The 13623-nt window shown below is 37.2% G+C and overlaps 2 protein-coding genes across 2 annotated transcripts; both read right to left on the bottom strand.

The window, feature by feature from the left end:
• Positions 1-3947: 3947 nt before the first annotated feature.
• LOC113465435 (adenylate kinase 8-like) lies at positions 3948-5573 on the bottom strand. The gene has a single exon (XM_026819950.1). The coding sequence runs from the start codon at positions 5571-5573 to the stop codon at positions 3948-3950; it is 1626 nt and encodes a 541-aa protein (XP_026675751.1).
• A 386-nt stretch (positions 5574-5959) lies between these two features.
• Positions 5960-6958, bottom strand: LOC103524586 (craniofacial development protein 2-like). Its single transcript, XM_008489611.1, has one exon. It carries the CDS (start codon positions 6956-6958, stop codon positions 5960-5962), a length of 999 nt encoding a protein of 332 aa, XP_008487833.1.
• Positions 6959-13623: the final 6665 nt, after the last annotated feature.

The raw sequence follows: 13623 nt of genomic DNA, 5'->3' as shown, positions 1-13623 counted from the left end.
CCATTGATTCCCCCATGGGGAAAAAAAGGAGGGAGAAAATAACAGAAAGCTAATGGTACCCGTGGGAATTTTTGCAATGGGATAGTTTCTATGAAGGTTTTCACCAGAAGAGAGGGATTTTTGTCTGTACAAAGGGGCACAGGGATTAATTCCCTTGGAGAGAGATTTTTTTGCCAGAAGGGAGAGAGTTGGGATTTTTTTGTGAGAGGATATTATTTTGCAGAAAAGAACAGAGAGATAAATATTCTAGGAGGGATTTTTTTTAATACCTAGGGGGATTTTTTGCTAATAGAAGGGATTTTTTGTTCCAAAGAAGAGTTCCATTCTGTAGGGAGAGTCGTAATCGTAAGAATAAAAAAATTAGAAGGGGGATAAGTTTTTGCTAGCACCATGTGGAAGACGAGTTTTTTTTTTTTTTTTTTTTTTTACGCCTGGGAAATTGTTATCGGTCTCAACTGAGTGCGTTTCTATGTCCCATATCTCTCTCTTTCTCTTTATCTCTTTGTTTCATTCTTTCTCTCTCTCTTTATCTTTCTCCCTATGTCTTTGTTTCATTCTTACTCTCTCTCTCTCTCTTCCTCTCTCTCTCTCTCTCTTTCTCTTTCTCCCTATCCCTTTATTTCATTCTTACTCTCTCTCTCTTTCTTTCTTTTTATCTCTCTCTCTCTCTCTCTCTCTTTCTCCCTATCTCTTTGTTTCATTCTTACTCTCTCTCTTTCTCTCACACTCTCTCTCCTTCCCTCTTTCTTTATTTCTCTCTCTCCCTTCTTCGTTTTAACTTTCTTTCATTCTCTCTCTCTCTCTCTCTCTCTCTCTCTCTCTCTCTCTCTCTCTCTCTCTCTCTCTCTCTCTCTCTCTCTCCCTTTCAATGAAAAGGGAAATAATAGACAGCAAAAAAATGAAACATAAAAAAAGAGGAAGAGAGAGAGAAAACTCCACCTGTCAAAAAAAGACAGAGAACATGCCTATGCTTTTTGTTCTTGAGGTCAGAAAGAGTATCTCTCTCTCTCTCTCCCTCCCTCTCTCTCTCTCTCTCTCTCTCTCTCTCTCTCTCAACGGTTTGAGTTCCTATTATTACGCCCACGAAATTTTAAAAGTCTAGGTTCCACAAAAGTTGAGAAGGAGCCAGCCTAGTTAGCTTGGTTGGTAGTGCGTCTGCCTTGTAAGTGCTAGGCCGCGGGTTCGATTCCCGCCCGGGGCGGATTTTATCCTGATGGGATAATGTTCGTTCTCGGAACGGCTGGCTTTCTCCTATTCTGTTTTCCTTCTCTCTTCGATTTCGGGACGATAAGACCATAGCAGTTACAGTTCCCTCTGTCAAACCTTTTTCTTAAAAAAAAAAAAAAAAAAGAGAAGGTTCAATAGTTGCGCGTCTACGCGTGCAGTGTAAGACGGGCCTTAAGTCTCGAACAAAAACCTGTCTTATCTCGTTCTTTCCACATCACCACTTGAGTTCGCCACCAGTATCTTTTCCAACCCCTTGACACAAACCTCTCAATATATCTACAGGGTGACCCTAAACTGATTTCTCACTCTTTCCATATCACCACTTGAGTTCGCCACCAGTATCTTTTCCAACCTCTTGACACAAACCTCTCAATATATCTACAGGGTGACCCTAAACTGATTTCTCACTCTTTCCATATCACCACTTGAGTTCGCCACCAGTATCTTTTCCAACCCCTTGACACAAACCTCTCAACAAATCTACAGGGTGACTCAAACCTCTCAATATATCTACAGGGTGACCCTAAACTGGTGAGAATGAGTCTCGGTCTTGGATAATAGAATGGGATTGAGCTTTATTTATTTTATTATTATTTAACCTTTTATCAGTTTTCTACAATTTGACAATATTGGTGGACTCGGTGGTGTAGTGGTCAAGACGCTCGCCGCTCGCCTGTTAAACAGGAGGGCGTGGGTTCAATCCCAGCCGAGGTATGGAATTTTATCAATACCTATAATTTGAGAGTTTGACCAAAATAATAGTAGCAGCGTACTGCTGGAGTAAAGGGCCGCGGAAAGTTTGGAGTTTTGAGAAATATGCGGCGGTTCGACAATTTTGAGAAACACTGTTCTATAGGAAGGATAGTAATGTAATCGGCTGAAATTTTCCTTCGATGATCAGTTTTTAGGGCAAAAACATTTTTTTGTTTTTTTTTTTTTTTTTTTTTTTTTTTTTTAAGAAAAAATCTTCAAATCAAAAAATTTTTTTTTTTTTTTTTTTTTTTTTTTTTTTTTTTTTAAGAAAAAATCTTCAAATCTAGGGCACTTGAAACTCGAAATTTCCTGGTCAGTTTTTAGGGCCAAAACAGGTTTTTTTTTAATGAAAAAATCTTCAAATCTAGGGCATTTGAAACTCGAAATTTCCTGTATAACGCACTTTCTATAGTCCCTATATTTCATTCTAGGGGGGGTTTACGAGTGTCCCTATATCTTATTCTAGGGGGGGTTTATGAAGAGTTATTAATGAGAGAAAAGACAAGAGAGAGATTGACTCTTGGAGAGGGAGAGGGGTTTTTCCAGGGCGTAGGAGTCAAGAGTGAAAGGCACTCGAGATCTGAAGATACACTGATTGATTAGTAGTTGTTCTAACTGAGACTCTGAACCAGGAGACCCGGGTTCGATCTTCGACGATATGAGGTTGTCCTTGAGAGACGGCGGGTATTACTTTGTCGTCGCATGGGGGGGTAAAACCGTCAGTAAAATCTTGGTCTGAAGATGATGTCCTGAGTGACATCGAAAAACCTTAACGTTTAGAGACCATAAAATAGGCCCCGCTCAATTCTGGGACATCAAATTGATGTTTTAAACTCATGTACCATATTTCATCAAAATCGAACCAGGCAATCGCAATTATAGCGAAACAAACATTCAAACATCCAAACCAAATGCAAAGATGTCGGAAATGTGTTGTTGCCAAAGACAGTTTTATTCATTTGTTAAAGGAAAGTTTTTACAAATGTCCATCTCAAAATGACAATGGTTGGGGTTGGATGGAAGAGAATGTCCCAGGCATTCATCCCGCCCCTTAGTTGGAATATTTTGTAGATAGTTTATTTTATAATTTAATTTATTTCATTCGGTCTTGTTATTTGTTTTTTTTTTTTTTTTTTTTTTTTTTTTTTTTTTTTTTTTTTTTTTTTTTTTTTTTTTTTTTTTTTTTTTTTTTTTTTTTTTTTTTTTTTCTTCTCTTTTGTTAATCTTGTTGTTCTGTATATATTTATTGTACCTATACTTTTGTAAATATTCCAAATAAAAAGAGTTTAATAATAACAATGGTAAATTTTATTGTCTCTAACGTTACTCGAACCCTGGCCCCTGGATTACAAGACCGTCCTATCTTTGAGCTACTTGGGCTTTGGGCTATGTGCTATTAAGTCAAATGAAACTATTGTCACAGTGAAAAAATAGATTTGGCAACATAGATCCCTTACCAAAACGATTTTCTAAGCCTTTGGTAAGTCCTAGGCTGATAGCTTTCCCTCGAATTCAAAATGGAGCAGTTGCAAATGGGTAAAAATTATAAATAAATGGTCGATTCCTATGTAAAAAGTTGGGAAAAATCCAAATCTGAGGTCAAAACTCCGAAAAAATAAATGTAAGTAAAAGGTCTAAAATTCAATTTTTATTTTCCGTTCTAATGAAAGAGTACAAAGATGTGTGACGTCAGACTTTCCGCAGTTGTTTTTTTCTTCCGTTAGGTAGCGCCAGTATGCAACGATTCCCGCCCAGGGCGGATTTTATCCTGATGGGATAATGTTCGTTTTCGGAACGGCTGGCTTTCTGCTATCCTGTCTTCCTTCTCTTTTCTAGGTGTTGTGGTTCTAGAGATAGAGCGATCAGTGTGTGAACTATGAAATGTGAACTGTGAAATGTGAATGAGTGAATGGATCTCATTCTTATAATATAAGATTTATTTAACATTATACGTTTTCGCCTTGGTGCTATTCTAAGCATTGAAATGGAATCATAAATTTCAACTTGTTTATATCACTCAAACTTGACTGTTCGATTGTAAGATTTGATTGAGAGGAGGGCTCGGAAGAAAATGACAGTAAAGCTTGACAATCCCTATCACGAAATACCGGTGATGGACCCAGAATTACATTCACCACTCTTTCATATAAAATATCCATTCCACATGCAGGGTCAATAAATATTGCATTACGGCCACAATATTTCATCATTGAATGCATTTCTTTTCGGTACTCTAGGTCTGCCACTATTTTATAAATATTATATTTAGGATGAGTGGAAACCAAGTTTCTACTTCTTGTGGACTGATTACATTTATTATAGTTCACTTCTGATCTGGAGAATATTTTTTGACCTGTGTATATGTCCATAGAATCATCTCTTGCTCGTTTCAAACGTATATCGTCAGTTACTGCCAAGAAAATTATACGATTCGGCGGATTCTCACTATTATGTAAAGCTCGAAGCTCTTGAGTATTACTTGGAAATCCTGTGATGACATAGCCATTAGTCTGACAGTCATCTTCTAGAAGCCTTGACAAAACAAATTTACAACTCTCAAATTCGTTCGAAGTTTCCTTGGGCTCAAAATGGACGTGAATTAATTTCAAATTTTCTGCCAATTTATCTCCCAAAAAACCTCTGCCACTTCCTCTGGGTCCTAAAATAACTACTCTAGGATTTGTTTTAATAACTTTTGACATCGGGGCATTAACAATATTAATGACCATTTCTCCCATATGTGCTAAATCTTTACTACAGACATTGATTTCCCTGAAGAAGTGTCCGTATACTTCTTTTAGTTCTAACACAGTCAGTTGATACTTTTGCATAGACGCAGACGTACCGCATTGCAATTGATGTTTTTTCAAGGAGTCGTTCTTTTTTACAAATGAATTTGAAGTAAAGCAAATGACGTGGGTTGGTACAATGCTCTGTTGAAATAAACATTGGGCTTCTTCCTTGTTCCGAGGAAAATCTACGAAAATCCACCCTCCTTTGGTAACCATTTTTTCTTGTAATAATATTATCAAGGCCTGGGTAAGGTGCTTGGAATTTGATAAAATTTCCTCATTGTATGTGATATCATCTTTGGGCTTGTATTCTTGTTTACTGTTGTTGAGTTTAAGAGTTCGGATGGAAATGTCGGGGGACAGACTGAATAGGCTTGGTGCTTGGTTTCTTCTGCTCTTGGCATTTTCATCTCCTATACTAGCATTTAAATCTGAGTTCATTTCGGATATATCTACAGACAGAGTGGTTGAGATAGGCCATTTCGATTCGCTCGTTTTATGTTTGTCGGATTCAGCACATAATGTTGTTATAATATCTCTTAACGTAATAGGAACACAATTTACACGTTGACTTACATAGTAAGCGAGACTCAATTTATCCAGCTGAGGTGGTCCCAAAAGAATTATATTGGGTACATTATTGCCTTCGATTTGATGAACTTTCAGACATTTTTTAATAGATAACAAGACATCTGTAGGCTTTTCCGTAAGCATTTCTTTAGTAAGTTGAGAGAATAATTGAGGGATCCCATGTTTTTCTATGTAAGGTTTCAATTGTATTGGTACTTTGAGTGTACGCATGCACTCATCAACTGGATATGAAAAGTTTAATTGTGTTGCTCTTGAATTTAAATGCATGCTTTTATAGTCCAACTTTTTTTCTATTTGTTAGGTATTTTTACAGGTCTGTATTTATAAGTTGATCTTATGTTCGATTTGTCATCTTTTCTATCTCACGGCTAGGTACATATTTTTTAGAGCCAGATACCTACCTACGTATGCAGTAGCAGGTAATAAGGGCCACTACGAGGATAATATTATCCCAGGGGTGATATTATTATCCTTTGGTAACAAATAACATCGCTATTACCTTTAAGTTTCAATGAGACCAGAGATGAGGTGGAGTGAGAATGCGAATTATTGATTCCGTGACTGGCTGTTGTGAAGAGGAAGATTTTAAGGCAATTTCACTCTTTATTGAGGTTAATAGTAATACCTACATAGGTTACATTCACATCTGCATCTGCTTCGTTGTTGGGAAGAGATAGTGTGGTGTTTAATTTTTCCTCAATACCCTGGGCAAAAAGGCTTTTGTTGGTGGGACATTTGATTTTTTCTAGATTCCATTTTCTTGATACAGCTTTTCTTGCAAGTTTTTTCAGCCTTGTAATGATGTCGGCAACTACTAGGTTGTGATCGGAGCCACAATCAGCACTGGGTCTTACTTTGGCATTGGTTACGGAATTCCTGAAGCGTTTGCTTACGCATATGTAGTCGATTTGGTTTTTTATTGCGCCGCCAGGAGAAGTCCATGTGTGCCTGCTGGATTGCTTCTGCTCAAACCAAGTATTAGTTATGAAGAGTTGTTTTTCTTTACATAGGTTTACCAGATCTTCGCCTGAACTGTTGAGCGTTCCTAAACCATGGGGACCGACTATATCTTCAATTTTTGCATTACCAACTTTCGCATTCAAGTCTCCAATTAGGATAAGATTTTCTTGGAACTTTTTGTTGTCATCAATTGTGGTTCTTATCATGTCATAGAATTCAGCCTTTTCTTCATCTGAGCTGTCCAACGTTGGAGCATAGCACTGTATTATGAATATATTCACTGGATTGGCATTGATTTTAATTCCAATTATTCTTTCAGATATCATATAAACACTGGTCACTTGGTTCATTAATTTCTTATTTAGAATGAAAGCTACACCTCTCCTGCTTTTGTTGCCACCACAGTAAAAGATCTTAAAGGAGTCTCCATTAGGTAGTGTGGATGTGAAATCGCCAGCGTCATTCATAAAGGTTTCGCTGATACCAAGGATGTCTAGATTCAAGATTTCCATTTCATTGAGTATATTTTCCAATTTACCAGGTGCATTCATACCACCGACATTCCATGTTGCAATTCTAAGGTGATTTTGTTTAGTGAAAGTTGATTTCTTTTGTGATAAAGAAGGGTTACTCATATTAGCATATTTCCCACATGTGGTCATACGAGAACCAACCAACATGCGCTGAGGGCCAATCAGGTCGCGCGGCAAAGTTTCATCCGAGGCTGCGCTATTTCTTCCGGTCACTTTTTCATTTTTATAGATAAACTGTTTTCATTATTATTATTACCTTTTTCTTAAAACACACACACACACACACACACACACACAAGGGTATATTTTTATGACAGATATTTGAAGGGAATTTTCGTGAGACCAAAAATGGAACCGCTCAGTTCTAGTCATTAAGAATTTTAGTCAGCTCCCATGGCGTAGTGGTCACTGCGCTCGCCTTGCACCTCCCCGGGTTCGATTCCCGGTGGGGTAAAGAAATTTGTATCATGCAAATGATTGATTCCGTGACTGGCTGTTGCGGGGCCCAGTCAGCCTCGTGAGGAAAATGAGTAGCTATGACATATAAATGCACATAGCGACCGGTGCCAGCATGGTAGGTAAACACATTGGATTTTAGGATTATTGAGAGATTGGAAAAATCCTACACTTTTTTTTTCATTAAGAATTTCACCAAATCTCATCAAAGTGGACCAGGCAATCCCGAGCTTTAACGGAACAATCATTCAAACAAACACATAATCAAACAAACATCTAAAGCAAATGCGAAACGGTCGAGTTAAAACTTAAAACCTAAACCTCATTACGTTCGGTCAAAAATAATATACATATAAAAATTACCTAGTAGTCAATCTCAATCATTTGATAACAACTTTAATACTAATGGTTTTGTGAACTGTAGACCTCACACAGATTCTTTTTCCTAAGCTGAGACTTATCTCTTATGTGCTATTATACGAATAATTGCATTTCACATGTATTGAAATAGAAAAGAAGGTACCACCACGTCTTCTGTAATTAAAAGGACAAGGAACAGGTTTTATCTGAGCGCACAGCAGTGCGCCAGGCCAAGTTCCAGTAAGCACGCCTGTGTATCTTTACACGAACCGATTCGGCAGGTTTTTCTCACCTTCATAGATCGGCAACCTCTAGAGATAAACTTTTGAAATTCAGGACACATATTTAGGTAAGGTATACTATAAACATGCCTTGAAAATTTGAGCTCTTAATATCAAGTAGTTCCGGAGATATAGAGGCTCAAAAATCGCAATTTCTTTACTCATTCACTCACTCTGACTCACTCATCAAAATGATCAGGCACTTCCCGATGTCGTAGAAACTTGAAATTTGGCAGAATGGTAGGTGTTGATGAGTAAGTAAAGGGAAAATCTGAAAATTGGCAAAAGTTGCACCGGGCTCCTCCCACAGGCGGTAATAACCACTTAATGGCGGTTTTCACTAAACGGTTAGAGATATCGAAAAAGTTATGAGAGTAGACCCCCCAAAACCATACCTAAAACCCTCAAAATAGTAGTTTTTTTATTAACTTTAGAACCACCACCACCAGTATTTTTCCCCTGCCCAAGCTGCTATCCCCTGGCCTTGATGGAACCTAGAAGTACCCTCACTTGTATTTGTATATTACAACCTCCCCAGTTTCTCTAAAATTCACCTGCAGTTCTAGTCTTGATTTTAAATCATTACATGCAAGTAAAATCGAAAAATCAAATCAAGAATAATAATAAACTGAATATTAAACAAATTAGGTAAGTACATAGGTACCTACTGATTTTCTTTAATCACGATCGAATAAACTACGGGCTAAAAAATTCCCGGAGGGACGGACCCAGCTTGTTTCTTCTGAACAAGTGGGAACGGACCTATAGGTACCTACATGTAGTTGAGACATCTCCACTAATGTTCATTTCGTTACTTATTGCATACCCGTAAAATTTCACGGCATTCATACAATTTCCACTCTAAAATTAATACCTACTTGGGTACGTCTATCTACCGCCTTGTCTCGGCTACCTACCTATTGATAAGATAATTAACAAGTTCATGTTAAACTGTATGTTAACATCTGGGTATGCTAACATAGATTTCAACATGAACCTGTAGACACGGGGGGTGAACTTATTTTCATAATAACTACCTATTTGAAGTTTATTTTAAAAACGGTACCATTTTTTTTCTTTTTGTAGGTACCTGACTAATTACCTGTTTTAAATTAAACTATTCTAGTCTCCGGGTAGAAACGTTAATTATTACGTAATTTTACGGTAGGTATGTTGAAAAGTGGAAAAGGTAGATCACTATTATTTAATTGATAATTTTCATAATATTATTAGACAAACTTTTTTTTATATATAATACCTACACATACCTAAATACAGTACCTACCTAGATATTAAGGTATTCAGTTTTTAGCAACATTATCTTCCCTACCCTTTGAAAAGCACAACTAAAAGTACCTACATTCATTTTTATAGTACCTACTGGGGCGAACCCGTCGCGTTGCTTCCCCCCCCCCACACACACACATTTTTATATATTACCTATCTCATTTGTTTCTAAAGGAACGATTTTTTTTTTTTTTTTTTTTTTTTTTTTATGAATACCTACTCCCTGTTTAATGTAGGTAATGAATACCTAAATCAAAAACTTCAAAGCTGTTTAACAGGTGAGGTTCGATGTTAGAACGGCTGGTTTTCTCCTGTCCTGTCTTTCTTCTCTCTTCGATTTCGGGATTTTCGGGACGACAATACATCCGTTGTTACAGTTCCCTCTATCAAACGCAGTATCAAAATCAAAAGCCTATTGATATCGGGAATTTAAACAACTATTAACTGTATTTTATCTTGATTTAGCAATGTCATACCCACAGCTATTAAAAATTATTGGTAGGCACTAGCAAATTACATTATTGTTTATCTTGTTATCTTCTATCCCTTTCTATTAATAGTATAACCATCTCGATGTTTTTTTTTTTTTTTTTCTTACCCTCCCTTACCCACCTTTGTAAACTATCCTAGTTACTAAGGATTTTTATGTCAAATAAATAAATAAATAGGCCCCCGAACTGAAGGGGTCTAATGAGGGGTTTGATAGGTCTGCTATCCCAAGGCCTTGATGTAACCTAGAAGTACCCTCACTGGTACATTTCAACCTCCCCAGTTTCTCTAAAATTCACCTGTAGCACATCTAAAGAGTCCGCACACTCAGGTTTATTCCAGAGAAAATATGTGAGTTCATCTACTTTCTACTACCCCATTAAGAGGATACCAATAGGTGTCATCAAGGCCAGAGAGCTAGCTCAGGGCCCCTAAATCGTAGGGGTCTGATGAGGGATATTCAGGTACATAATTATGTCGTTATACCCTACTTCCTGAGACGGACTTGGCCGTAGTCCCTTTGTGAACAAAATATCTCAAGAACGGTTTGTCCTAGAGCGATGAAATTTGGTATGCTATCCCGGTATGGTCCAAGGACGCGACGGTAACAATTTGGTAAAAATCGGACAGTCACTCATCCAGATATCAACCAAAGTCAATGTTGCTGCGAACTTAGAAAAATTTTCAAAAAAAAATCAATGAGACGAGGCCATAGGGTATAATAGCGCAAGACTTATGTGTCTTACGGGGCCATACAGTATAATAGACGTATGTGTCCTGAACGGAAAAATGAAATACATCTTACATGGCGATCAAAGTGTAACATAAAACTACTGCAGCCTATAAAACAATTTGCGGGGAATATTTTAAGATAGGAAATTTTTGGTCGAAAATTGGCCGCCGTAGGCTGTCGATTTTGGACTTAGAAAAATTTTCCGGGGAATATTTTAAGATAGGAAATTTTTGGTCGAAAATTGGCCGCCGTAGGCTGTCGATTTTGGACTTAGAAAAATTTTCACAGGTACCCTCAAAAGAGCCAGTGTTATTGTCTGTGGCTTGACAGGGCTGGTTTTGTCTCAGTTTTACGTCCTCCAGCGAGACGAGGCCATAGGGTATAATAGCGCAAGACTTATGTGTCTTACGGGGCCATACAGTATAATAGACGTATGTGTCCTGAACGGAAATACATCTTACATGGCGATCAAAGTGTAACATAAAACTACTGCAGCCTATAAAACAATTTCAAGTATGCTACATTTGCTACATTTTGCAGTCTAGATGTGAAAGGAGCCCTAGGGAAAGTATACTCTCCCTAATATCAGTTGGGGAATGTTGATTCTTTCTCAATTTTGCAATTAACATTTTCCAGCAAAAGTTGGAAAGAAAAATAAATTATTTGTGGTTGAGCTGAGATCCAATTCCAAATATTTGCGGATTTCACAGCATTACGAAGAGCCTCTTTCACTAATCCTGCCAACTCTATTAATAATAACTTTGGTAAAAAGAAATAAATACATCGAATTTGATACTGTCAAGCGCCCAATGGGGGAAAAAAACAGTTGCATTTGAATTTGAACGTACTACATATTATTATACAGGGTGTGCAAGAAGAACACTGACAACGGCTCAGGGTAGGTAGATCTCATTATTTCCAACAAGGTTCTGTGGGTCATTTTCCTAACTTCGGCTTCGTTTAAAAGAAACGTCCAAAAAACCACTTTTTAAGAAATCACAGACCTCGTGTCAGTTTTTAGGTCATAACTTTTTCATTTTAATCGATAAACTGTTTTCGTTAAAACCACGAGCCAGAGCACAAAATTTTGATTACATCTGAGACATGATTTCAAAAGTTCAGTTATAGTGTTTTTTTTTTATTTTGTGTTTGTTTGAGATATTATTTTAAAAATTTTTTTTTTTTTTTTTTTTTTTTTTTTTTTTTTTTTTTTTTTTTTTTTTTTTTTTTAGCTCGAAAAATTTTAACGTCGCGTCATGTCTGATTTTTACTTTACAAAACACGCGGTTTTGGTCCGAGGAAATTTTAAAGCAGAGGTCTCCATCTTTCATGAAAACTTGCGCTTTATTCAAGGATCAGAATGAGACCTTTTTGCCTTTTTAACTCACGTCCTTCCCGGAGAAATAACCACTTGACTACCTGAAAAACACACACGATGCTAGAAAACTACTGACCGTGTGTGGGTGCCTTTGCAATGTTATTGTTTGTTTTGTTCTTTGGAGACGAGAGGGTAGTTAAAATAAAATTCAATTTTTCCGCTGGAAAAAGATTTACTTCAACCAATCAGAGGAAAGCTTTTTCCAAAGAAATGTAAACAGCATCGCCAGAGAAAAGAATAATAACCTAAGGCTGGCTTCACACCAATATGCCTTTGCAATGTTATTGTTTGTTTTGTTCTTTGGAGACGAGAGGGTAGTTAAAATAAAATTCAATTTTTCCGCTGGAAAAAGATTTTTCCAAAGAAATGTAAACAGCATCGCCAGAGAAAAGAATAATAACCTAAGGCTGGCTTCACACCAATAATATTAACGTTTAGACACCCACACACGGTCAGTAGATTTCCAGCCTTTCGTTTCTCAGGTAGTCAAGTGGTTATTTCTCTGGGAAGGACGTGAGTTAAAAATTCATAAAAGGTCTCACTCATTCCGATCCTTAAATAAACGCAAATTTTCCTGAAAGATGGAGCCCTCTGCGTGTTTTGTAATGTAAAAATCAGACATGACCACGTAAATTTTTTTCGAGCTTAAAAAATATATCAAAACTGAACTTTGGAAAACGTGTCTCAGCTGTATTCGGATTGAAATTTTGTGCTCTGGCTTGTGGTTCAAAAATAGTTTATCGATTAAAATGAAAAAGTTATGAACTTGAAACCAAAAAACTGACACAAGGTCTGTGGTTTTTTAAAAAGTGGTTTTTTGGACGTTTCTCGGGTACAAAGACGAAGTCAGGAAAATGACCCACAGAACCTTGTTGGAAATGATGAGAGCTACCTACCCTGAGCCGTTGTCAGTGTTTTTCTGGTGCACCCTGTGTAGAGCGTTCGAAAAGTCTTGAAACCCCTGAATATTTTTTGAACGACTGAAGATGAAAAGCTGAAATTTAGGGTTTCATCTTTTAAAATGCCATTTTTTGAAGTACTTGACAAATTCAGGTCGGAGCCAAGGTCGGCCTCAGGAGGTTCAACTTCAAAATCTTAAATGGAAACCCCCTGAGTAAGATACACCCCACAAAAACACAAATGTGAAAAAAAAGCCAAGTTCCTATCCAAAAATGTTGGCCTATAAAAGTGGTGAGATCAGAAAATAAAGGCCAAGTCTGCATTCCCAGTTTTTCGTGCCTTATAAATCTTAAATCCTTCAACCTTCTCTCGGTTTCAACTTGGCTATGTTTTCTCTTCGGATTTCACGTTTCATTATTTATTTATTTGAGTAGGGAAAACATTGTGGTCATACGAGAACCAACCAACATGCGCTGAGGGCCAATCAGGTCGCGCGGCAAAGTTTCATCCGAGGCTGCGCTATTTCTTCCGGTCACTTTTTCATTTTTATAGATAAACTGTTTTCATTATTATTATTACCTTTTTCTTAAAACACACACACACACACACACACACACACAAGGGTATATTTTAACTGGGAATGCAGACTTGGCCTTTATTTTCTGATCTCACCACTTTTATAGGCCGACATTTTTGGATAGGAACTTGGCCTTTTTTTTCTTGGTGGTGGTGGTGGTGGTGTTGTTGGCGTTGTTCTTGTTGTTTATCATTTTTGTCAGTAGATGTCAACATCTACTACCACATCATTTTTGATAGATGTACTTAACTAAGTCTTTAATCGGTAAAGTAGCGGTCAAAATGTCGAAAAATACGGTAAAACACC

Source organism: Diaphorina citri, unplaced genomic scaffold, assembly GCF_000475195.1.
Source record: "Diaphorina citri unplaced genomic scaffold, Diaci psyllid genome assembly version 1.1 scaffold106, whole genome shotgun sequence".
NCBI classification, from domain to species: Eukaryota; Metazoa; Arthropoda; class Insecta; order Hemiptera; family Psyllidae; genus Diaphorina; species Diaphorina citri.
This window is presented reverse-complemented; position numbering and strand designations above follow the sequence as displayed.

Bases quoted from the DNA above. Each gene is read 5' to 3' on its own strand.
- LOC103524586 (XM_008489611.1), bottom strand. From the start codon at position 6,958: ATGAGTAACCCTTCTTTATCACAAAAGAAATCAACTTTCACTAAACAA.
- LOC113465435 (XM_026819950.1), bottom strand. From the start codon at position 5,573: ATGCGTACACTCAAAGTACCAATACAATTGAAACCTTACATAGAAAAA.